Source organism: Lynx rufus, unplaced genomic scaffold (assembly GCF_022079265.1).
Source record: "Lynx rufus isolate CCGP_SWC_20201006 ecotype Redwood Valley unplaced genomic scaffold, mLynRuf1.p SCAF_13, whole genome shotgun sequence".
Taxonomy (NCBI): Eukaryota; Metazoa; Chordata; class Mammalia; order Carnivora; family Felidae; genus Lynx; species Lynx rufus.
In genome coordinates, this window is record NW_025814827.1 from 9536402 (window position 1) to 9560698 (window position 24297).

At 53.5% G+C, this 24297-nt stretch overlaps 1 protein-coding gene and 1 long non-coding RNA gene across 3 annotated transcripts in view; both read right to left on the minus strand.

Moving 5' to 3' along the window:
• Positions 1-2224: 2224 nt before the first annotated feature.
• Positions 2225-6438, minus strand: LOC124508466 (uncharacterized). Its single transcript, XR_006961261.1, has 2 exons — positions 4929-6438; positions 2225-4813 (listed from the first exon to the last, which is right to left on the minus strand). It is a non-coding gene; the product is annotated as an uncharacterized LOC124508466 (long non-coding RNA).
• A 16-nt stretch (positions 6439-6454) lies between these two features.
• The window catches only part of SMAD3 (SMAD family member 3), a 115630-nt gene continuing 97787 nt past the window's right edge, over positions 6455-24297 (minus strand). For both annotated transcript variants that reach the window (XM_047074905.1, XM_047074906.1), the window contains exons 5-9: positions 24115-24165; positions 14455-14667; positions 12080-12217; positions 9074-9218; positions 6455-6619 (exon numbers count right to left, since the gene is read on the minus strand). In XM_047074905.1, the coding sequence (XP_046930861.1) occupies positions 6496-6619; positions 9074-9218; positions 12080-12217; positions 14455-14667; positions 24115-24165 (671 nt within the window). In that variant the 3' untranslated portion in view covers positions 6455-6495. The remainder of the gene's footprint in view (positions 6620-9073; positions 9219-12079; positions 12218-14454; positions 14668-24114; positions 24166-24297) is intronic.

Here is a 24297-nt window from a genome sequence, read left to right on the forward strand (position 1 = left end):
GACTTAGGGCACGGTGGAAGTAGATGGAAAGGATTGCCAAGGTAGAATCTGCTAGCTGTGGGCACTAATTGATTTATTCTTTGGTGGCCCAAAGAAGCCAGGGATACAAGAATAAGATGTAAATGCTGCCCTCAAGGAACTCAGAGCCTCGAGGGGAAGACAAACACAATTACCACTCAGTTGGGAAGCCTGGCAATAGATTTGCGAGTGGCTTCCTGGAGGAGGTGTCTGACCTGAGTCTCAGCATTTGTGAAGGTTCTCTAGGTGACCTGCTGGTGTGTTAGGCAAAGGGGCAGGGAGCGCAGACTTGGGAAGAGGGCTTGTCATCATGGAGAGGAGTGTGCTGTGTAAGGAATACCACCTGTTTGTCCCTGGGCTGCCGGCTGTACCAGCGAGCTGTGACAGCTAGATAGGGGTCGAGTGACAAGAGTCCGGTGGCCCATAATAAAGGCTTTGGAGTTTACGCGGTGGACTGGAGGGCTCAAGTCACGTGGGTCACAGGGCCGCGCGTGGAAGATGCGTTTCCGGGAAAGCAGGCAAGAGGCCAGGAGCCATTGGGAAGCTAGTGCGGTTGTCCGGGTGCTAAGGACCTCACGTACTGGGCACGGCCAAACAGGGCTGCTAGGGCGTGCGGGGTGTTGGTGACTTCTGGGGCTGGAGGCCAGAGGGGAGGGAGGCCGTGTAATGAGGGCGGCGATAATTCCATGTTTCCAGTTGCGAGTGTGAGGTACTTGCGGCACCCCCGAGCACCGGTAGCCAGCAGGCCGTTGGACGCAAGTCCGAAGCCTGGGATTGACGTCTGGGCTAGAAATACTGATTTGGGAGTCATTAGCGTTAATGTGGCTTGCAATCATGTGGGGAGATGAGGTCACTCAGGAAGGAATGTCGAGAGTGCATCCAGTGGTCTGGGAACACCAACCCGGAAGAAGTAGGCGCAGGCCCAAGAAAAAGAGGACACGGTGTGAGGGCCGAGGAGAGCCAGGACGTCCGGGCAGTAGGGCCTTTACAAAAGGGAGGCTTGGTCAGCAGGGGGTGGAGAGCACAAGGGAGAGCTGCATCAAGCCGTTCAGGACTCGGGAGGATGGGGGAGAGGGACCCGGGAGAGGCTGCTGCTAAAAACTGGGGGTGTGCGGAGGGCGCCGGAAGAGGATTTGGGTTGGGGCCGTTGTTCGGAGCCCACTTGCTAGGCAGCTGGAATTTAAAGTTGTGGGTCTGAAGGAACAGTTTGGGCTAGAGGTGGGATTGGAGTCATCTGCTGAGAAAGAGAGGCTAAAACCACGGGGAAGACAGGGGCAGGAGGGCAGAACTAGGAATTCTGAAGGTAGGAATTGATGCGGTTCATGGGTGGGGGGGCCAAATCCGTAGGCCCGGAGGGGCCGCACCTGTGAAACTGGCCTGTCTCCTGGTAGGGGAGGTGTTTGGGGAGTTCCTTAGAAGATGCTGTAGAAGCGGCCCGGCTAAAGGATTACTCGAGCCCCATGCCATCGCCTCCCCGCCCAAACTGTTCATTTTAACCCTTTTTTTTTTTTATTTCTTTTTTCTTCTTCAACGTTTTTATTTATTTTTGGGACAGAGAGAGACAGAGCATGAACAGGGGAGGGGCAGAGAGAGAGGGAGACACAGAATCGGAAACAGGCTCCAGGCTCTGAGCCATCAGCCCAGAGCCCGACATGGGGCTCGAACTCACGGACCGTGAGATCGTGACCTGGCTGAAGTCGGACGCTTAACCGACTGCGCCACCCAGGCGCCCCAACCCTATTTCTTAATCCACGTCATTCGGGGCCCGTGTTAAGAGTCAACCAAGTCTTTCCGTCCTTGGGAGTTTTTAATTTAAAATGTATTTGCGCAGGCGCTGACCGAGTCCTCAGAGCTGGAAGGGGTGAAAACCTTTATGAACCTAAAACTACTTCCATGCCTGGGGGAGGATTCATCTGGTGGCATCTAGGCCTTCTGAGTACAGAGGAAATGAGTGCCAGGTACCAACGCAGCGATCGGACTGTGTGTTGCTTAGGTGTGGGAAGCGAGGGAGAGGCCCCGGCTGGGCCAACCCAGGGGCTCCTGCTGGCCCTGCATGTACGTCACCCTCGGTGAGTGGAGGAGGGCCACCAGGGAGCACGAGAGGCTTGGGCAGAAAGAAGGGGGGCTGGAGCCATTGTTGACGTTGGAGGGCTCGCTTTCAAATCTTTTCCCCACCCTGCAAGAATGAGACAGAGCTCCAGGCATGGGAGCTTTTCGATGAAAAGTTTATTAGAAGGGTACTTACAGGGGAAAGAGAGGACACAGATCTTTAACAAGAGGGGTACAATGCTTAAACAGGTGCTCTGCTCTTAAGATACAAAAGTTAGAAAAATCTAAAACACTATAAATACATACATGCTTTTTACAAAGGTATTAAAAGGTCAGGCTGGCTGAGAAGTGAAGGTAATCACAGCCTCCCCGCTCTGTCCCCCGACCCTGATACACCCCACCAGAGTCTGGGACCGCCTCGACACAGCAGCAGGGAGGGGGCTCTGGCTCTAACCCTCTGCGTCAAGTTCTCACCACCCCAAAGGGCCTGGAGGGGACCCAGGGATCGGGATCGCTGCCTCGCCTGTGGCCTGCCGGGGGGGGGGGGGGGGGGGTCAACGGTCGGTTCTGGAGGCTGAGCTGCTGGGCCCCCGACTCTTCCCAGCCACAGTCAGTCCTTGGGAGGAGAGACCTTTCCAACTTGCTTCAAAAAATTAAATAGTTCTCGGTCTTGAATGGTTTTCAGAAGTTGTTACATAAATATAAAAACACCAGAATGCCAGAGTGTACATTATACTTCAGCATAACAAAAAGTTACAGAATCACTGAGAGCATTGCTCAATCCAGTTCACACAATAGGCGAGTTTACGTGAGAGCTGTGTTTCTGAAAAGTCCTTTCCCCACTGACTGCCACCCCTCCACCAGGGATGCCTCCTTGTCATGTGGGAACCATATCCTCTTGTGTCTTTTTTTTTTTGCTTTCCCACCCTCTTGAGAAGTAGCCGATATTCCTCAAAAGGATGATCTAGAAGGGAACATTCATGACACAAAAAGAAAAATGGTACGCCGCAGCTGTGTTGAGGCTTTCTTCTAGTAAAGCGAGGACAGACACAGATTTGGGGGAAAACTCCCCACTCTGCCACTTAAAATCCCACAGAGTCCAGAACTCAACTCATGCCCGCTCTTGGTACCAGTAACCCCTTTGGAAATAGTCCCCTGATTCCTTTTCCTCCCTCTCCTTTTAAGGACTTCAGAGAGCGGCCTGAGGCGAGACCTGGCCCTACGGAGACCTTCCCGGAGCTTCAGAAAGGGCAGCTTGGGGCTAAGGATGAAACCCTATCTGCCTTCTGCCCAGACTACATACATGCATGCACATACTACCTAAAGAAAGCCTTTTCCTGCGCTCTGAGTAAAAGCACTTAGCCCTGGAATATGTCCAAGCACTAGGAAGCCAAAGGAAGATGGAGAAAAAAAAACTAAGCACAAGGTAACGTGCTACAGCTCATTCCAATACGTTAATGATTTAAAAAAAAATTATCACCACGGTCAAAAAAAAAAAAAAACAAGAAAGACAACATCAGGATGACGGGAAAGTCTGCCAGCAGCCTTGCCCTCGTGTGTGCTTCCTAAGAGTCAAAGTCCCCGCTCCTGACTCTAGGCTCGTCTCAAAATGTCAGATCGTCTACAGCCTGCCAGGAAAGTGGCCAACTGAGATGATGTTCCAGCACAGGCCTGTAACCCGAACCTGCTGGGGCAGCTACCTACGTTTGCTTGTGCTGGAAGGACCAAAGTTACTAAATAAAGTTAGGAAGGGGGGTGGGGGAGGAAAGGGAAGAGAACAGACGTTGGCTCGGGGGGTCTGGGGTGCAGCCGAGGATCTCCACCCCAGTGCTGGTGGCTCGGGTCAGCGGCAGCACGAGCCACAAGGTGAAGACAACTTGGAGGGGAGCCCAGACACCTACGCTTAAACCTGCCCTCCACCCCCACTAGACTGCCCTGTTTTCTCTTGCCCCCCTTCAACTGTCCTTTAAAAAGATTTTAACATGTAAATGCCATTCAGACGAGTTTTTCAAATTCAGAAAACAAGCTTTGTGACTTAAAGGAAGGACGCTAATATTACACAAGCCCAAAGCACCTAGGCAGCCTCTGTGACGGGAAGGGTCTTCACCTCTGGGTAGGACTGAATTTCGTCCAGAGGGGGACTTACCTACATTTTCCTCTCACATCCTCCTCCAAGGAGCAGTCGATAAAGAAGAGGGGCCGAGTGAGCTTTTGGAGAAACACAAAACTAAAACTTCATGCCTCCTAAAAGTAGCCTTCAGCTCTGAACATCATGGGTTGTAAGACCCCATCCATGCATAGCCACTGGGTCGCCGAGGTTGTGCTGTACCTGAAGCTAGTTCCCGAGTAACTGGAGGACAGCTGTGTGCCATAGGAAGTCCTCAGAGGATCATGGAGCAGGTGGAGAACTCAGGCCCTCGGGAACCGCCGCCCTGGCTCTTAGGAAGGGCACGATTGCACCAGCAGAGGCCAAAATGGGATATTCCACACCACGAGTCTCAGACCTGACCCGGAGCGTGAATGCACATCCAGGAGGTTCAGAGCTTCCTGGAAGCAGTCCACAGATCATTGCACAGCAGGCAAACTTCCGACCTGCAGTATTTGACCCTCTCAGGTCAACAGGGGTTTTGTGTGGTCTCTGGGTTCTGTGTCAACAAGCCCCGGGAAAAGCCAAGCGTAGGTCTGGCAAGGTGCTCCTCCCATCTCTTCCTGTGTCCTCAGGGAGCTTGGACAGCAGCTCTCCTACCTGGAAACCATAAGGCTAGAGCTGCAGAGGCATTAGGATCCTGCCGGGGAGGCACCAGGAAGCCCCCAACATCTCCGTAAGGCATCAGAAATGTCATCACATTTGAGGTTTTTACCTGCCAGAAGTATACACTTTCTCCCCTTCACCTGGAAGAAGACAGGACTTCCATAGGAAATCCCTTCACTTTTCCTGGTAGAAATCCATGCAAAAATATGGGATAAGTCATTTCATACAAAAACAGCAACAAGGAATAAAGTACCAATTGCAAGTGGCAATTCTGTCTGCTGGATTCTGCAAAAGGCCAGTAAAAAGGAGAGCTTTTTTTTTTTTTCCAGTTGCAATAATTTATAACCATTTTCTCACTAATTGCCACTGGGAACAGTACTTATTATACAATATAGCTGCTATAGTCGTCACTGATGATCCTCTACTGTGAGCTAGATAATCTTACATCCCAGGGGGAGGATGGCAGACCTCTGTGCACCAAGCCTGCAGTTTTCAAAGGTGTAAAACAAACAAAACAAAACAAAAAAAAAAAACAACCAATTTTAATAGCCCTTTTCATTTGCCTGTATTGGCCTGAGATTTTTCACTTCTGGTGAATTTGCTTTTGTTAATTTCAGTTTCCAAAAGTGCTGCTGGCAGGTGTCTTCTCAACAAAACCTGGAACAGCTTCACCTTGAGAGAGAGGTTGCTGGGCCCCACGCTGGTTTCCCAGTCAGTGTGCCAACCAGGATTTTTTTTTTAATATAAAATAAACATTTAAACGAGCATACGATAAAGCTCATTTAATTAGCGCAACTGACTACGTAAACCGAGATAGCCGGATGCAGAAGGATAGCAAGCGAGCTCTTACAGATGACTGGAGACCCACGCTCAAACACTGCGATGGGACCGCTGCCTCCTGCTTTGTGTGAGCACTTTGTGTAATTCACATCTCTGAGATCAACGCGAGAAGATGTTCTATACATTGCAGAAGCCCCGGCAGATCTCCCACCCGTTCAAAGTGAGAAAGGACAAATTTGAGAGAGGAGGTGTCTCACCAGCTTTCCCCACTGTGCCTGTGTGCATGCTCTGAACACACCGGCTCACACGTATCCGTCCGCTCGGAGAGGAGAGGAGACAGACGAGCCGCCTCCCCGCCACAAGTCAGTCGAGCTCCCGGGGTGCGGGGTCTGCCGGAGTGCTGGAGCTCAGGAAGGCTCAGTTGAAGCCTTTGTTAAAAGTGCCAGAGGGCCAGGCATGAGGTTTGCTCATGGCCCTGCAGGCTCTACTCTACCTAGAACACCCAAGGTGAGTTTCACACTCCAGTCCGGAAACGAGGGCCATTTCCCGTTGGACAGTGACATCCTAGATTGCGGTCATTGAAACAGAAGGAGGCTGGGAGGAGGGGGCAGGTGGTGAAATACTACCTGTTTGCTCAAGCCACCAGAGCAGAAGCCATTTCTTGCCCTCCAAACTGGGGCCAAAGGGCAAATGTGTTCAGCAGACACAGCTGTTCCTAAGATCCATCTCTGGGTTTGCTTTTGTGTTTTGGAAAACAGGCTGGTGCCGCCTTGATTGAGGGAGAAAAACTTCTTCATTGACAATAGTGAGTTGAGTTCCAATTTTCTCCACGTCCTACACGGCCTTCTTCCCCCAAGCCCGTCCCTTCCCACCCTCCCCCTTCACACCCAATGTCTCTAAGACACACTGGAACAGCGGATGCTTGGGGAGCCCATCTGGGTGAGGACCTTGTCAAGCCACTGCAACGGCCCATTCAGGTGCAGCTCAATCCAGCAGGGGGTGCTGGTCACTGTCTGTCTCCTGCAAGACAGAGAAAGGGGTGGGGTGGGAGATGTCAAAATTGTCCGCAAAGACACACATACAAGTCAAAACACCTCTGCCTGCTTTCATGAGAGTCTTCCTCCCAAAGCCAGAGACATATCCAAGGCACCTTGCTAGACCCTGCCCTAGAGGAGATCCCACTAACTTATTGGAGACGGCCAAGCCATACTCCTTCAGCCAGGAAGAGCCTTGAGTCAATCAGGTTCTCTTGCTGGGAAAGGAGGTAGCCCTTCAAGAGTTAAACGTGTAAGGCAAATTTTAGGGTATCGCACTTGCCCACCTCTGCCTGTGTCAGCCCCCCGGCCGCCCGGTGAAGAACTTCCAGCCTGAGCAAAGGTCTCCCTCGGTCCCATCTGTCCTGAACGGGCACCCCTGGGCCCCAGCAGGCCATGATGACGCGTGTCTGTCTGATCGAGGGGTGTTTTTCGCAAGGCGCCGACAGAGTCCACAGGCCATCAGTTCCCAATGTGCTGATATAATTCCCATCTATGGACTTATTTTGGAAAATCTTACGAGCAGAGCGAGCCATGGAACAATTACTGGAAAAAACCAAGGCACACCACACGTTTCGTTTCCCCAAAGCACTTTGTCTAAATTCAGGCTGGTTGATGACGCAGCCCTCAGGCGAGCTCCCAAGGGCCTCCAGTGAGCAAAGGCTATCTTGCTGAGGCCGGAGGTGCGGGTGCCAGCTGGAGGTGAGAGGCCTGGGCCCTGGGCCCTCCCCGCTTTTGGTCATCTTACAGGATGGATGAAACCTTACTCTTTGGCCCGAGAGGCAGGAGGAGGGCAAGACCGTTCTGGGAAGGGGCCGCACCCGCCTGTTAGGCTGCTCCTCAGGGCTGCCAGGTGGCAGTGACGCGGAGCGCCGTACAGGACCGGGTGTGCTGGCAGTACGTCTCGCCTGGTGACACAGTGTCCCCCGGGAACGGCTTCCTCCGCCACCAAGGGGCCTCTTCCCCGCACTCGGGGCGGGGGAGCCATAGTGCCGCGCTAGGCAGATGGCTGCTAGCCTAAGGCCACCACCCTCCTTGCCTGGCCGATGCTTCACCCGAGTAGAGGTGGAGAGATGGGCCTGTGGATGCTGAGGTGCCTCTCTGACCTACGGTGCCTGAGCGTGGTCCTCTGGACGCACGTGTGGGTGGAGGAGGGAGTGAAAGCACCTCCCGTGGGCTCTCTCCCACTGGCAGCCATCTAAGTATCTCCCTCCCCCGCTAAAAAAATACTCCTTTTATAACCCTTCATCCTTGTTCCGTAAATGGTTTCAGCCAGGGCTAAAAGGTGGGCTAAATCTCTCTTCGGGCTGGGTCTTCGGGCCTTGGCTAGTTCCCTTAGGCTGTCATAACTGGGCCGTAAGTTCTGCTGAGAGGCCCGACCACTTGGGTTGCTCAATGGGTCACTCATCCTGGGTTTCACAGAGACCCCACGGGCCAAGGTGCTGTGCTCCCTGGCACTATGGGGCAGACACAGGCAACAGCAGCTAAAATACGGTAAATGGGAGAAGATTTTACGGACCGCCATCCTCTAACGAGGATCTGACTTTCCATAAGTCATGCTCATCTGGATTTCATTATAAACGGTGGCACAGAGCCAATATTGAAATGGGTTTGGCCGGGGTGCACAATGACTACAAAACAAAATGGATTCCAAACATCTGGAAAAATGAAGAGAAGGGGGGAGTCACTTGCAAGGCACTGGCCCCAGCTGACGTGTGGGCACCTCTGCGTCTGCCGGGGAAGCCGGGGGCTGGGCAGGGGCGGCGCAGGGCAGGAGGGGCACACAGCCCTGGCACACACCTCCCGTCTAGGTGGAGCAAAAAAAGGGACAGGATTCTCTAAACCCAAGCCAGGATGGCGTGACAGAGTCAATAGAGCAGATCAGGTAGAACTGACCGGTGCCATGTTTAAAGCAATATCTGAAATTCTGAAAGAAAAAAAAAATCATTTCTTTTCTGAACAAGTAAACTATGTTCCTTTCTGACTTCCCACATCTCTTCTAGCTGCTTCTCAAATTTTAATACCCTAGATCCTCAGGGTCCCTCGAGTCAAAGACGGAGCCCCAGAGGAGGGAAGGAGGGGAGGACGACTTAACTCCCTGGAAAGGGTGGTCCTAAAACCGTCTGCCCCAAACACACAATGAGGAAGAAGCCACGAGGCCCTGCTCTGGGCTCCGCCTTTCCACTAACAATGTGACCTCAGGCAAGTCACTTTCCCTGCCTAGGCCTTCGTTCCCTCATCCGTGCGCCGGGGGTGATGCCAGCGTCCCCGCCCAGGGTTGTGGTGAGGAGGAAACGGAACGTGTGGTCGCAGCACCGGGCGAACAGTGCCCAGCTCCTCCTCATCCTTGGTCTCTGGTCTCTGGGGCGAGGGCTGGCCTAGCTCTGCCGTCTGAGTCTCCCGCAGTCGGGCCCCCCGTGGCGCGTGCCCCCGACCTGACCTGTACTCTGCTCCCCAGCCTTTGACGAAGCTCATGCGGATGGTGCACATCCGGGTCAGCTGGTAGACTGCCTCGAAGCCCTGGTTGACAGACTGAGCCAGGAGGGCGGCAAACTCCTGGTTGTTGAAGATCTTCAGGTTGCATCCTGCCGAGAGAGGGAAAACAGTGCTCGTGGGGACGGAGCACAGCCATGTCCCGTGCCCCCACGCCTGGCTAAAGCCACCCCCCGGGTCATCCAGACGGTGGAACTCACACGGCCGAAGTGTGACAGGGCGGCCATTCCACGCGCCAGCCGCACACTCCACACCGTGCTAGGGATAGGCCGACTTGGTCCTTGGCCTTGAAGCCATCCCCACCTCAGTGGGGAGGTGCAGCTGACCCGTGGAGGTGGGTGAAACCCTGGCCTGTAGGCTCCAGCTCCGAGAGCCACGGAACACGGAGGAAGACCGTAAAGCGGGCCACCAAGAACAAGAGAGATGGCCTAGAGAGGTGGGCCTCGCCCTGGGCAAAAGGGCCAAGGCAGGAAGCCAGGGACCAGAGACACAAGGGACCCAAGCCAGAATATCCATGGCTGCGTGGGGCACGGCTGAGCACCCGGGGAAGGGGAGGCCGTGACAGGAGTGTAGGCCAGATGAAAGGCCGCCAACAGAGGGGCCCAGGTTCCACCCAGGCTTCCCTCGTGAGTCCCCCTGGGGCCAGGAAGGAACAAGAGATCCGGGCCGCATTTTGGCCTTTGGGCACATGGCTGGCTCAGAGTGACATCTGCAGCAAAGTGAGGATGTGTGTCTAACCCTCCAGGCAGTAAAACCAGAGACAGGCACAAATGAAGTTTATAATAAATCTCCGGAGGCCCTACCACCTGAGTGCCTGGAATGTGTCAGAAAAATAAAGACAACAGCAACATGCTAGAAAAGCCCAAAAGGTGAGCTAAGGTGACATTTACTAGCAGGGCAACACTGGGCACCTAATTTTGCTGTATGACTCTGGGCTGGTCACTTTCGTGTCGTAAGCCCGTGTCTCTGAGAGGCTGGCCACGGAGGTCCTCCAGGCTCTGATCTTCCATGAGCCAACAAACCCCACCACAGCCAACTCAGCCCTCACCAAAAAGATGGGAGGAGGGTTGGGGAAAGGAATGACCACAATGCCAAGAACACGACGGACCTTTCTGTTCTCGTTTTTTTCTCCAAGGAGATGTGTGGGGACACAGGGCAGAAAGTGGGTTTTGGCTCCCAGCTGAGCCAAGAAGCAGAGGAGCACGAGGCTCGGGAGTCGCACAGTTCTAGCCTCATCCTGGCTCAACCACTGTGCCTTTGGTCAGGTGGCTTGACCTCTCTGAACTTGTCTCCTAAGGAGCCAGAATGATTGGAAAGGACTAAGAGCAAAGATATAAATGTATTCTGGGAACACAACCACACAATGCCCTGGAAATGTAGAGTACTGTTATTTCAGACCTTCTGCATTCTTTTTTTTTTTAGGTTTGTTTTGAGCAAAGGGGGGGGAGGGGCAAAGAAAGAGGGAGACAGAGGATCTGAAGCAGGCTCTGCCCTGTCAGCACGGAGCCTGGCATGGGGCTCAAACCCATGAAACTGTGAGATCACGGCCTGAGCCAAAAATCAAGAGTCAGACACTTAACTGACTGAGCCACCCAGTCCTCTGGTGCCCCAGACCTCCTGGCATTCTTAAGCTGACATTGCCCAAAACCATCGCTCCTCTATCATCTGCTGCCCTGCGGACAGGAAGACATATGCCACACATGTGCCATACACAGGACTAGCCAGTCACAGTCTGCCTTCTGCCAGCAGCAAGCCCAGGGACTGCGTGCCTGTGAGCAGGGCCCTCGGGCCGGGACGCTCAGCCTTGGTTTCCTAACTCAAGAAGCCCTGATGGGTCGGTCTTCCTCGGGTGTTGCCCCTCGCAAGCCATCCCCTGGGGTGCCGCCTTTCTTGGAGCATAGGTGGGAGTCAACACCCCCCCGCCGCCCCGTCAGCGGGGTTTTCAGCCCCACTCAGAAAACCCTCAAGAGTTCCAGAGAATAAAAGTAAAACTTTGTCATGACCGCCTTCTGTGGTCTGGTCCCATCATACTTTCTAAACATTTCCTGTCTCTTATGTGGCCTCTCCTCCAGCCAGGGTACCATCCAAATGTGCCTTACTCTCCGTTGCCTCTGGGCTTGTGTTCCCTCTGCCTGAATGCCCTCACGGTCCCCATCACCCCTTTGTCTACTCAGCCTTCAACGCCTGAATGCCTTCTCCACGAAGCTCTCCCCAGTCCATCTCAGCAGTTAAATGAGTTTCCGCCATGGGGCGCCTGGGTGGGTCAGTCGGTTGAGCGTCTGACTTAGGCTCAGGTCATGATCTCACAGTCCGTGGGTCCGTGCCTGGCACTGTGCTGACGGAGCCTGGAGCCTGCTTCAGATTCTGTGTCTCCCTCTCTCTCTGTCCCTCCCCTGCTCCCATTCTGTCTCTCTCTCAAAAATAAACACTAAAAAAAAAAAAATTTAAATGAGTCCCCCCCCCCCCCCCACCGACCCCCCGGATCCAGGAGCACCTTATCTGAGCTGCTCCTTTGGTACTCAGCACCCTTCCTTGTATTAAAGTCATTTGTGTCTTTGTCTTACATACTCAGCTGGTCTTTTAAGGTCTGTGGGGACAGCATCAGGGCCTCCTGCACCCCTCCATCTCCCCCAAGCACCTGGCACCGTGCCCACATGCTGTGTGAGTTTGTGCAATGAAAGAAGAAAGCATAATGCCCGAGCATCTGTGCGCACGAGGCAACAAGCAGGTACCCACAGATCAGAGGCAGATCCTTCAGATGCTGCGTCTGCTCCTTGGAGGGTCAAGGAGAGCACAGCAAGATCGGAAGCCACAGAGAACACCCCAGCGAGGCACCTCCGGGCTGGCAACGCAAAAAGCGAGGAGGAGACAAGGTAAGAAAGCAGAAACCTCTCCCAGGCATGCACCGGGGCTAGAGAGGCCATCGGGGCAGGGTAGGGGTGAGAGCTCTTACCTGGCGGGATCTTGCAGACGGTGGCTGGGTGCCAGCCGTAGCGCTGGTTACAGTTGGGAGACTGGACAAAGATGGCGCTGTCACTGAGGCACTCGGCGAAGACCTCCCCTCCGATGTAGTACAGCCGCACGCCTCGCCCTACAGAGATGTGGGTCAGGCCGGCGCAGCGTCTGGCCCCAGGGCCAGCTGAGGCCAGCCGAGGAGGCAGAGCTGAGCCGATGCTCGGAGGGGCTGCCTCTCCGCCAGCCTCACCAGACAAACAGGACCCAGAGCCCAAGCCTAAACCCACACACGGGAAAACAAGGGTTCCTCAAGCTGGAGGAGGGAGATGACCAGGGGCGAGGGCAGGGGTAAGTCTCAACGACGGCCTCTGCCACGGACTAGCCATGGGCCTCCATCCAGTTACTCACGCTCTGAGCCTCAGTTTCTTCGTCTGAAAGATGGGGTAACAGTAATACCTACCTCCCAGGGCTGTTGTGCCACCCACACTAAGCGCCCGCTAAGTACGAGCTGTTACTACGGCTACTCCTACACAAATTCACACAGCAGACCTGCAGGGCTCCTCCTGAGGCAGCAGACCTCGCAGGCGCCCCGCGAGGGCGCCTTTTACAGGGATGGCTTCGTGCCCCTCCTGTACCTTTCCCTCCCCAGTGCATTTTTCTGAAACATTCCATAGGTTTATATCATTCACTTTTCCTTCATCTCTTAAATCCATTCCAGATGGACAGGAATTATTTTTAAATTGCCTCTGCAATTCGAGCAAGCAGTTACGTAAATGCTCTGACAATGAGTTCTCCTCTCAGCCAGGGATGTTCTCCTCTGCTGCACGGGAAGGCCGCTGTTGCTGCTTCTGGGGAAGAGGCCCAGAGGGCTGGAAAACGGAGCCAGGGTTTACGGGCACGACGTCAAGTGGGATAGAAACCAGGGGGCCACTGGGTGTTCTCCCCGCCTCCTCCTCCCACTACTGCCGCACCCCCATTTCTTCTTGGTTTGGTGCTGCAAGACTTGGTGTCGCAAATATGCGGGGTGCTGGCCGAGTCAGAGTCCATAAGGAGGGGCCACGGTGTTAGGTCAGTCAAGGTCACGGGCAGAGATGGGGAGACCCAGACCAAAACAACGAAAATATGTTTTGTTTTGGCAAATTTTTGAAATATTAGTTTTAAAAATACAGAAAAGTAGGGGCGCCCGGGTGGCTCAGTCAGTTAAGCATCCGACTTCGGCTCAGGTCACGATCTCACGGTTTGTGGGTTCAAGCCCCGCATCGGGCTCTGGGCTGACAGCTCAGAGCCTGGAACCTGCTTCGGATTCTGTGTCTCCCTCTCTCTCTGCCTCCTCCCCACCCACACACACTCTCTCTCTCAAAAATAAGAGATTATTTTTTTTTAAATAGAGAAAAGTATAAAGAGAATAAGTAAACGATGTATGCCTCCCAGGATCAGTATCTTTTTTGAAGTAAAACACATGGGGAGGCTGTCTGGGAAGGATGTGGGCTCAGTGGCAGGGGACTGTTTGTCACTGACTGTCTCACACTCACTGTGTAGCCTCTGCAAGGCTCTGCTCTTCCTTGGGCATCAGGTTATTGCCTGGAAAATGAGCACATGGGCCCACACCTATGGCTTCCAAACTCTTCTTAACCATAAAATCCTCTCTTCAAATGAAATCTTCTGTGAAAGCCCAAGATGTAATACAGACAAGATCAAGGGTGCTCCGGTTCACTTAGGACCAGACCCCCTGCCACCCAACCCTAGCCCTGGAGCCTGTCTGCCAACCCCGGGCGCTCTGGACTGAGAATACCCTACTATATCATCTCCATTGACTTCTGAGTGACTCGGGATCACAGAATTACAAACATCCTTAGCACGATAATTTTATGAGCAAACCAAGGGGCATACACATGCCTTCTTCCTCTAGAAACCGTCTTTTATTATGTTCTGGGTGTTCGAAGGCAGAATATCAGCACCAGTGTTGTTCTGGTAGCCTAGAATAATCATATGGGAAATGAACAAAGAAAAGCTCACTCCCATCAAGACTGACCCCATCTACCTATCCAATGATCACGAGGTACGTTTATGAAGAGGGTTGCAGATGTGCCCTTCTCATAGATTCCCCATTCTTGCCCCCTCCCTTAAGTGAATGCTTTCCTCTGTGGCTTTCACATTTTCAGACATAATCTATGTCTCTGAATGGGAACGACCAAACACCGGGAACTCTTCCCGTCTGGCCCCTAAACAAAGCCATACAGAGTTTGGGGGCGGGCTGGGGGAGCGCATCCTCTCCAGGCTCCCCGGAGGTGCGGCACAGTGCCGGTTGGTGGGTACTGCACGGTGGCTGCTGGGGCCACGGCGGGGGTCTGCGGGGAAACGTGGCATCCTTACCGATATGCCTCCGTGTGAGCTCCACAGCCGCGTTCCTGTTGACATTGGAGAGCAGCCCCAGGCAGAAGCGCTCCGAGTTGGAGGGGTCGGTGAAGCCGTCCACGGTCATGGAGGGCTGGGAGGCGTGGAAGGTCTCCCCGACGCGCTGGTTCAGCTCGTAGTAGGAAATGGAGCACCAGAAGGCTGGCTCGCAGTAGGTGACAGGCTGCAGGTCTGGGAAGACACATCAGGCGACTGGGTCAGGGGCCCCCGGGTCGCACACTCCTCAACGAGGTCCCCTGGGTGCTCCGTAAGACGGTTTCTCTGCCTCTCAGAGCGTGTTACAATCCTCTGCCCTTGTGCCTTGTAGGATATTAAACTTGCAGAATCCAGTGGGATAAAAAAAAATCCTCCAGTGTTTGGAAAAACATGTCACTTTCATTTAGTTTTGAGCTCATAAAGGTCCTGTCCTGCCTGGCTGGCCTTGGGTGGAACAGTCTCCAAGGAGGCACTGGAAAAACCCCAAGAGGGCCAGGCATCAACCCACACCTGGGAAAGCCCACTGGGCAGGCCCGGCGTGCCACATCACCCTACCCGGCCACCTCCCAGCCTTTCTTCTGAAGCAAATCTCTGCCTCCAGAAGGGCTCTCGGCTCTGCCCAGTCTTGGACACTCCTAGCCTGTGGGGCAGCAAGTCAGGATCCAAGCCCATGAAAGGAAAAGGCTGGGGCAGCCAAGGGGGTTCCACACGTGCCAGGTGTGACCGCACAGACACCAGGTGCTGTCTACACGGTGAACCGGGTCTTCGTCTCTTATTACAGAAACGATCTTCCGCACATACCCAGGTGCTGTCTGGAGGGGTGGCTAAGACCCAGGCTCGCCTAAGAGAAATTCTCAATTTGTCCCAGCTGTCAGTCTGTGGTCTCAACCAAGGGCTCCTCAGAGCAAAACTGCCATCTTGAGAGGAGTTGGTTCTCTTTAGAGGTTCCCCCTCACATGATCCCGCATCACCTTTCCTGTGACTCCCTAGCCCTCCTGTCACCTGTGGCCACTCTGGTCCACACCTGCCCAGGCACCCTGTCCTCCCCCTGCATCCCTCAGCAAGTCCGTGCTTAGCCCTGGGCCAGGCCCCTGTCCTTCCTCCCTGGCGTCAGTGCCACGGCATCCTAACGGGACTCCCCGGCACTCCTGTCCAGCCTCTTCCGGCCACCCCCCTGCACCGCGCTGCCCCCACGTGGGCTGGAGCATCGCACCATAGCTCTCTCGCTGCCTACTTGAATCCACCCCCTTGTCGGAGAACTGGTGAGTCTCCTGTCCCTTCTCACTCCACCCCTTGGACCTCTAGCCAGATCACTCGCTCTGGCTCTCATATTTGGGGGCACGTGGTTACTCAGGGTGCGTCTGTGGGAGCTGGTATGAGGGACAGACAGGAAGGGCTCACTGTGCCAGGTCTCAGCACTGGCCAGGGACCCCAGCTCACTGCCTGCCGAGCCGCTTCCTGGAGTGAGAACCCACTGGGATCTCTGCTCACCAGACCTTTAGAAGTGTGGGCAGAACAAGAGACAAAACTCAGAAGCTGTTCTGGGAGGGGCCTGGGAGCCCCCTGCAGGGCAAAGGGCCCAGATCTACTTGTGGGGTCAATGCCTGTGACCCCTTTTCGAAGGTAAAGAGAACACCTACCACACGTGGGAGGAGGTGCAGACCCGTAACATCCCTGCATTCAACACACACCCAGAAAGTGTGGGCCAAATAATTCTTCGCCTGGGATGAGGGAGGGGGGCGTTGTAGGTCACAAGATGTTCAGTAGCCTCCCTGGTCGGTGTCTACCCACTTAATGCCGGTAGGACATACACATCTCCCCCTCCCAAGCTGTGACAGTAACAAATGGCCCCAGGCACTGCCGGCTGTCTTTGAAGGGGCAAAGGAGCCCCTGGTTGAAAACCACTGCCTTGGATGTTTAACCAGGTCACGGAGCTCCAGCTTTGAAGCCAGGCAGACCAGAACGCACTCTCTGCTCTGGCGTGGACCAGCCGTGTGACTATCAGCGAACCAGTCCAGCTCTAAGTTTCAGCCTCCACATCTCCCCCTGCAGCCACCAGGTGGAGAAACCTCTTTACCACTGGGTGCTGTCTGCAAACAGATTGGGAGAAATCACATGAGGCGCTGGGCCCACGTCAAGCACTCGATAAATGGTGCTGCCAATATCGAACTGATCGTGTACATGAACCTGAGAACATCCTGCTCCTGTCCCGACCTCCACTGCAGGGAAGGCAAAGTGTCCCTGCCCCTTTCCTCTCTTCCCAGGATAGAGGGAAGGAAGCAAGGAAGGCAGGGAATCTAAGCTACTTTTAACGGGGAACGGAGGAGTGACTGGAGCAAGAGCGACCATGGCTTGTGGCCTGTGCCCCCGAGGAGGGGTTGAGCCACAGCGGTCACATCCGGCTCTGGCTGCGCTCGATGCTTCGACATTCCAGTGAGATAAGCTATATTCTAAACAATGTGGTCACTAAAATGTGAGCTATGTTGCTTTGGAAACCTTAAAAAAAAAAAAAATGCCTAGGAAATCCAAGTGCAATCCAAGTGCAATCCAAGCACTCCAAGGGGTTGGGTCCTGTGACAAGGCCAAGAGGTACTGAGGAAGGGCTGCTGACCACCACTGCCCGGGGGCAGGTTCAGCTGACCTCGCTGTGCCAACCTCCCCAGTCTGGACAGTGCCTTCAGCTTTACTGGAAGATGTCTGGTGCAGACACTCTAGGTCACTGTGCGTCTGGCATGGGTCAGCGGAAAGAGGCAGCTGTGGCTGGTCTGGGCTGGCCCTGGCTTCCCCAGTGAAGTACAGAAGAGACCTCACCCCAAATTATAAAGCCTTGTCTAGCACCCTCTGGCTTAGTCCAGACGGAAGAGAGCGAGCTTGGCTCCCAGGAACACTGGCACAGCCTACCCATCAAAAGAAGAAAAGCCACAGGCCACCCACTGGGTAACATGGTGCCAGGACCACTGTGGAGAAATGTGGGCTTTGAGGCATCTCGGAATCAGAGAGGGGGTTGGGGGTCCTCACCCAAGAGGGCCCCCCAAGCAGATCTGAGCCCTTATCCAAACATCCCTGTAGCTTGCAGAAACACACTGGACAGTGTGGTGGAAAACACTGGACTCAGAAGCCTGACACATAATTAAGAAGATGCTAGTTTAGTGGGGGAGCAGTGCAGTCAGGCCAAGGCAAAGTCTGAAGGGTGCCATTTTACAGAGTGCTGTTCGGCCGAGCTGGCCTATGTTCAGGAGCAGGACTGACCTGGAGCAGCACCCCGGCTAGGCATTTACTCTTCTCTGCAGACAACAAAAATCTAGCTCTGCCTTTCACCTCTGTCCCTCCTGTCACCTCTCAGCTGCTTCCTCAAGGCACTTCTGCAAGAAGAGCTACAGACCAAAATGTATGGTCACCACTTCTGGGTTCTGCCTTGAGTGGCAAACTCTTTTTAAACGTATGCCCTCTTTGACCCCCCCCCCCCACCAAATGACTTAGCCACACCATGATTAAGTACCAGAGAAATAAAAAGGACCCTGGAAAAGATAACATTATAAACGGGACCCAGAGAGCACTCAACTTGGCTCTGAGCTTCCTAGCAGACAAGGCAAAAAGGGAGAATATGCTGTATGGCTCTGGTTATGCACAGACAATGCTTACCAGTTCTGCAAGGGAATCAAAGCTTCTCCTGGCACTAAATCTTGAACAAAAATCTGCCAGGTGGCAACCTCTCCTCCCACATCCATCAAGCCAGCCAGCCTTAATTTGAAGAGTTTTCCAACAGATGCAGAAGCAATTTTGCATAAGGCTGCTTCTTGAAAAGGACTCAAAGATATTGCCACTCAAAGACTCCTCTGGGAGGATGACTCCAAGGGATAAAGGGATTTGCCTCCACGACAGTGGTTTCGTTTCTCCAGGCCCAAGACTCCGCACACCCGGAGTGGCAAACAACAATGTCCAAGGCCTTCCCTTCAAATAGCCCTGCTCCCAGCCAGACTGAGTCTATGCTGATCACTCTTCCCGCAGCAGAGGTGTTGGAAACCTCCTGCTCCTGGAATTCTCGGCCCCCTGCCCCCACCAGTGTGGGATCGGCCAGACTTCTCGAGTGGCATGGGGTACTTAATTCATGAGTGGCCCCCTGCCAGACTAACGGCACTGACTGGCTTCGGTTTTAAGCCCTATTCCAAGCTGGCATGGGCTTTCTGTTTTGTTTAAGGAAAAGAAAACAGAATAAAACCCAGAAGGCAACACTTGGATTAAAGGATGCCTATTAAAAACATGTGCGAGAGATCCAAATCCGGTAAAGGAAAAGGAGGGGGGCGGGGACAGATGAGGGGGGCAGGAATTAGCTTTCTACTATGAAAAGCAGGGAGCAAAGGCCGGGGCGCCGAAGCCACAAGGCTAAAGGTCAAAACGTGAATGCGCTGCCTTCGTCTGGGGCCTCACCTGTGGAAGGAGCCTGAGCTCCTGTCCCAGAGATGCCACACTCCCATCCCCAGTCCTCACTGTTCCCTCTGCCTGGGCTGCCTGATCCTCACCAGCCCAGGCTCAACCTTTCGGCCCCAGCTTATGTGGCCGTGAAGACTTCACTTGCCCCTCTGTACACGGTCGGCCCTTATTAGTTGGGGTTTCTGAGAGTTAGTTCCTGTGGGCCCAAGATGGCTGGGTCCTGGCACCCGGGACCCCAATTTCAACCTAGCTCGTTAAGGAGGAGAACGACAAAACGAGGTATGCACGGCACAGAAAGCAGCCACCGCTCTTTCAGCCTTGGATCATCAGTTCACTGCAGCCAAGAGCAGTGGCAAAGTCTAAGGGTCACATCTTCTGGCTGGAAGCTGACTTCCTGCCATTAGGATGCTGTGATTTCTTAAATAAAATTTTTTAGGGACACCTGGGTGGCTCAGTTGGTTCAGCACCCAACTTCGGTTCAAGTCATGACCTTGAGGTTTGTGGGTTCAAGCCCCACGTCAGGCTCTGTGCTGACAGCTCAGAGCCTGAAGCCTGCTTCAGATTCTGTCTCTCTCTGTGCCCCCACTCATGCTCTAGCTCTCTCTCTAAAATAAACATTAAAAATTTTGTTTTAAAAAATCTTTTTCAATGTTTATTTTCCCCAGGTGCCCCAGGAGGCTGAGGCGTCTCCCCACTGCCCCACCACCCTGCCCCTTGCTCCTAGCAGGAGAGGAAGATACCTTCTACAAGAGGCACTCTGGAAACCATCACCTCCTCAATCTCCAGTCCAGCCACTGCCCCAGGGCACTGCCTGGTACCTCTTTCCCCTTGGTCAAGGCCCCTCCCCAAGTGTTCACTTTAAAGCAAGAACAACTTACTCACCCTCAGGGTCCAGCTCATTATCTTTTTCCTCTTTATGCTTCCCTCCTCCTTCCCCTCCATTTGGCCCAATCCTGGACTTAAATGCTTAGGAAATCCCAGGTGACTCATCTAGCATGATGTGTAGTGACAGGAACATCACCTGCTCACGTCCCTTCCCTGCAAGCCAGAGCCGCTGGGTCTCCCCAGAGCCTGCCTCTGACGAGAAGCTGAGCTGGCTCGCAGTCAGTCACTCCTCTGGGCCCCTCCCTGTAAGGCCAGCAGCGGTCTCACAGCGGAGGGAGGCACAATCTCTTGCCTGGATGTGGGGAGGGAAAAAGAACGAGCCAGATGTCCTCTGCTCTCTTCCTGCGTAATTTCTTTGCAGGAAATAATCAGATGTCCTGAGATGTCCCCCATCCTTCTCTGTGGTCATCTCGCCTTTTATTTTCCCCGCACCCACCTCTGACCAACTTCGGCACCCCCCCCCCCCCACATACTCCTCTTAACTCTGTGTGTCACTTCAAGGCCTCTCCTTACGGCCTGCCCGCTGGCCTCCTGGCTGGGCCCAGCCCTCCAACGTGAACCTCAGCCTCTTCCCCTCCCTCCTCCCTCCTGGGGGGGTCCCCCTCAACCCCTCTCTGGCCTTCTTTCCTTCTTGAGTTGGCTTTCCCTCTCCTGGTGCATCCACTGCCAGGACTTCAGCCGAACCTTTGCCAGTGTTTCCAGGGGGCCATCCTACAGAGATGGCCGGCAGGTCAGAAGAGCAGAGTTCTGACAGCGGTTGGATCCGTGGGCAAAATGTTCAACCCAACAGGCCTCCTTTCTGCAGGACTGCTCAGAGGCCTTACCATGTGGGCGCCCCGGAGGCCCCAGGGGTCTACAGCACAGGCTTTCCAAACTCCTGTGATGACAAACCCTGCCTCTCCAACTCTGCTTTGCAAAGGGCTCTCACACAGGCTAATGGCTTCCAAATCTGCACGTCCGGCCCCGACCTCTCTCCTGACTGCCCAGCTGCCTCCTGGACACAGTTAAGCATAGGCAAACTCACTGTCCTCTTCCAGCCCAAGCCCATCCCATCTCCTAGGTATCCGGTCTCTTGCCAGTTAAAGTTGGTTGATAAGCACCTGCTCATTCAGGCCCATGACTCCCTCTCAACGCCCCTCCCAGCCCCACCACCATTTCTCCCAAGGGTTCATGGCAGCCTCCTTTGGTTTAACAGCTTCCTAAGGGGTGGTTTTTTATTTTGTTTTGTTTTTAGTTTTGGGTTGTTTTTTTTTTTTTTCCTTTGGACACCAGCCATTTCCCTTAGACTTTAAATTCCATACAGTGGCCAGATTAATCTCTTTGAAACAGTCATCAGATAACCAACCACTCTTCCCCCAAAGCCTTCATTCTGTAGGCAAGAAGGGAATCAATAAGTGTGGCATTCAGGGCTCTTTTCTCAGTGCCCCCAGGAGTCTTCTCAGCCTCATCTGCCCCCCTCATCCCAACCAACCACAACACCAGCCATCCTCTGAGCTCTCCCTGCCCTTTCATGCCCTTCCCTCTATCTGCAATGTCCTTCCCTCCTTCTCATCCTCACAGTATCCCACCTGTCCTTCCAGGTCCCACTCACACACAACCGCAACTCTAAAGTCCTACCCCATCCAGCACTTTCCTCGTTGGCCTATACACAGTTCCTCTCCCGTGCCTGCTCTCTTGGCACCTGGCACACTGCATCTCAGGTGGACGTAGACCCTTCCAGCCACTCCATCAGACTGTGTGTGCCCACGTGTCCTCCCCAGCTCCAGACCCCCAGCATCTGTACTTGCTAGGAACTCAGAAAAGCTGTTTGCATGAATTAATTACACAGCGGATGCTGGCAAGCCTGGAGGCATGTCCCCACTGGAATGCCATCAATGCCTCCTTTGAACCCTCAGTCTGCACCTACTTGTTTTAGAATTACACTGATGCCTGCCTTATTTATCCCCACAAGGCCATAAGCATCTTGATGGCAGGACCCATGATTCCTCTTCAAATCCCCCCACCTGGAATGGTACTCAGATGACCGGTAGGAAGTGCCTGGGGAATCAATGAGGAAGGAGGAGACAGGCAGGCAGGCAGGGCTCCTACTTGGGGGTCCTCAACCTGACAAGTGCCCTCAACTACAAGTTAACAAGTACCCTTCCGAAGCTTCATTCTTCTGAGCAGGACATGGTGATAGGGGAGCGGGTCCTGCCACAGATGAGCACACGTGCTCTGGGGCCCGAAGGTCTGAGTTCAAAGCCTCTCCATCTACTAACTGTGGGACTCGGCATGAGTTAGGTAACCAGTCTGTTTCTTGGCTTCCTAGTCGGGAAGGCGAAAAATTCCAACGCTACCTTACACACTTGTTATGAAAACTGAGTTCACACGCAGGAAACACTCTACACAATACTCAGTAAATAGTAAGTTCTCAAGAAATGTTTGCCATCATCATCACCATCATCTGTCTCCTTCCAGCTAGGATGCCAGGAGCCTGTAAGATTTTGGGGGCCAGGATGAAGCCAGCAGTTTTGAATGGGTGAAGGTGGGGGTGAGAGGCAGGTACCAGGGGCCTGGGCAAGCAGAGGAGAAACACTGGTGTCTCAGCGTGAGTCCTAACCCTGACTCGTCAGCTGACTTGTTGCCCCACTCAGGTGCTCCCAGCAGACCGGCACCCACTCTCTGCCCGCCAGGCTTCAGGGCTGTTCCTTCCTTTGGAAGAAATGACCTAAGAATCCTCAACCCTCAGACAAGGGGCCTGAGGAAGGGGACACAGCAGGGAGGAAGAATTGGGTCAATGGGACACCTCTCCCTCAAGTCCAAGATCAAAAACCATCCTGTCATCCTGGTTCACACAATCTAGAAAGGAATTCACAGCAAGCTACCACTTGGGCCAACTTTCATTCTGAACCATGGAGTCAGGCAGTGTGGCTTCAAAGGCAAAGGCCTGCCCCAGAGTCTGTCGACTGATGGTGCTGCCTTGGCCACGGCTGGGAAAACAGCTCAGAAATTAAATCTAAACCAGCCAGCCTCAAAAGCTGGAAACCCAGAGTCAAGTTCACAGTCCTGGCCTTTAATTTTTCAAGTGTTAACACAGCTTCTAGCCTTCAGAGTTTGTTTTTAATAACTCAATTGGTCCTCTCACATCAGGAATTTGACCTTCCCTCTGCACGGCCCAAGACTCACAGTGATATTATCTTACAAAGATGTTAAAACAGATTCCCCCGAAGTCACATCTCACACTGCCCACTTGTCAGCCTGTATTAAAGGGTTTTCAGGCATCTCCCAACGTTCCAAATGATTTTCTTCATCTGATGCTATCAGTCAAGGACTGGAAGCAACTGGGAACAAAAGCCAGGCCAACCCCCTCTGATTCGCCAAGCTTGGATATTAACGCTTTCTCTTCCTGAGCCACAAATTGAACCCCAGCAGTAAAGGCCAAAACAAAATCAAACTCACATTTTTCTAAGACTACCAGACCAGCACATAAAAAATTCCCCTCAATAAAAACGAAATGGATATTTCAATTGTTCGCAGCACTTCAGCGGGCCCCACGCTGGAGCCCAAGCGCGTTCCTGGAGTAGAGAAGCGAATCTCAGAACAACCCGCCCAGAAATCCAACAACTGAGGGACGGTCATGGAAATGATGGGCCAGCTGCTCTAAAACATCGTGAGACAATGCGAGATGATAAAGGAGGCATCTAAATATGGAAACGCACTTACAAAACAAGGAGAAGAATGAGAAACACGGATGGACACTGTAGTCTCCATTGGCAAGGCACAAATATATATGCCTGATCCACAAACATTAGGAGGACCGTGACAAAAGAACACCCGTGTGCGTGGGTGGGGAATTATGGGCAATTTTGCTTCCCCCCCCCAATTCCCTTGTATCTTGCTGTTTTAAATTAAAAGTACATGATTATTAGATGAAATACTCAGATAAAGTCCAAAGAAGTGTATCGTGCAACAAACCGGCAGAAGTCAGGGCTGGAGTCTGCACTGCTCGCCCGTGGCTTTGTGTCAAACCACACACATATGCTTGGCTGACCACAGAGTCTCATCTCCTGAGCACAAGGTTTGGGGGATTTTCATTCACTCACGTCTGACTGCCACCCAGGGGACATACAAACCCGGTACATTGCTTTTCCTGCCACCGCTCTTCTCGGGTTTCCCCATTCTGTGGGTGACCCCAGAATCACTGTAACCAGAAACCTGACAGGCTGGGCTGAGCTGATGGGTGAGGGGCGGGGAGAGCCTCACCTTCAGGGCCTCATGCCCCCACCGGCCACCAGGCAGGGCTGCAGCCAGAGGGGGTTACAGTCCTACGGATGAAGAGATACTTACCCAAATTGTTGTGCGCTGGGGACATCGGATTCGGGGATAGGTTTGGAGAACCTGTGAGGTGAGACAGAGTCGTGAGAACGAACAGAACATTCTTGACTTAGAGAACCAAATTACTGAACACATGCATCAAGATGGGGCAGCTCAACACAGCAGGCAGAAAACCCTGGGCTGAGCTTGCAAAGC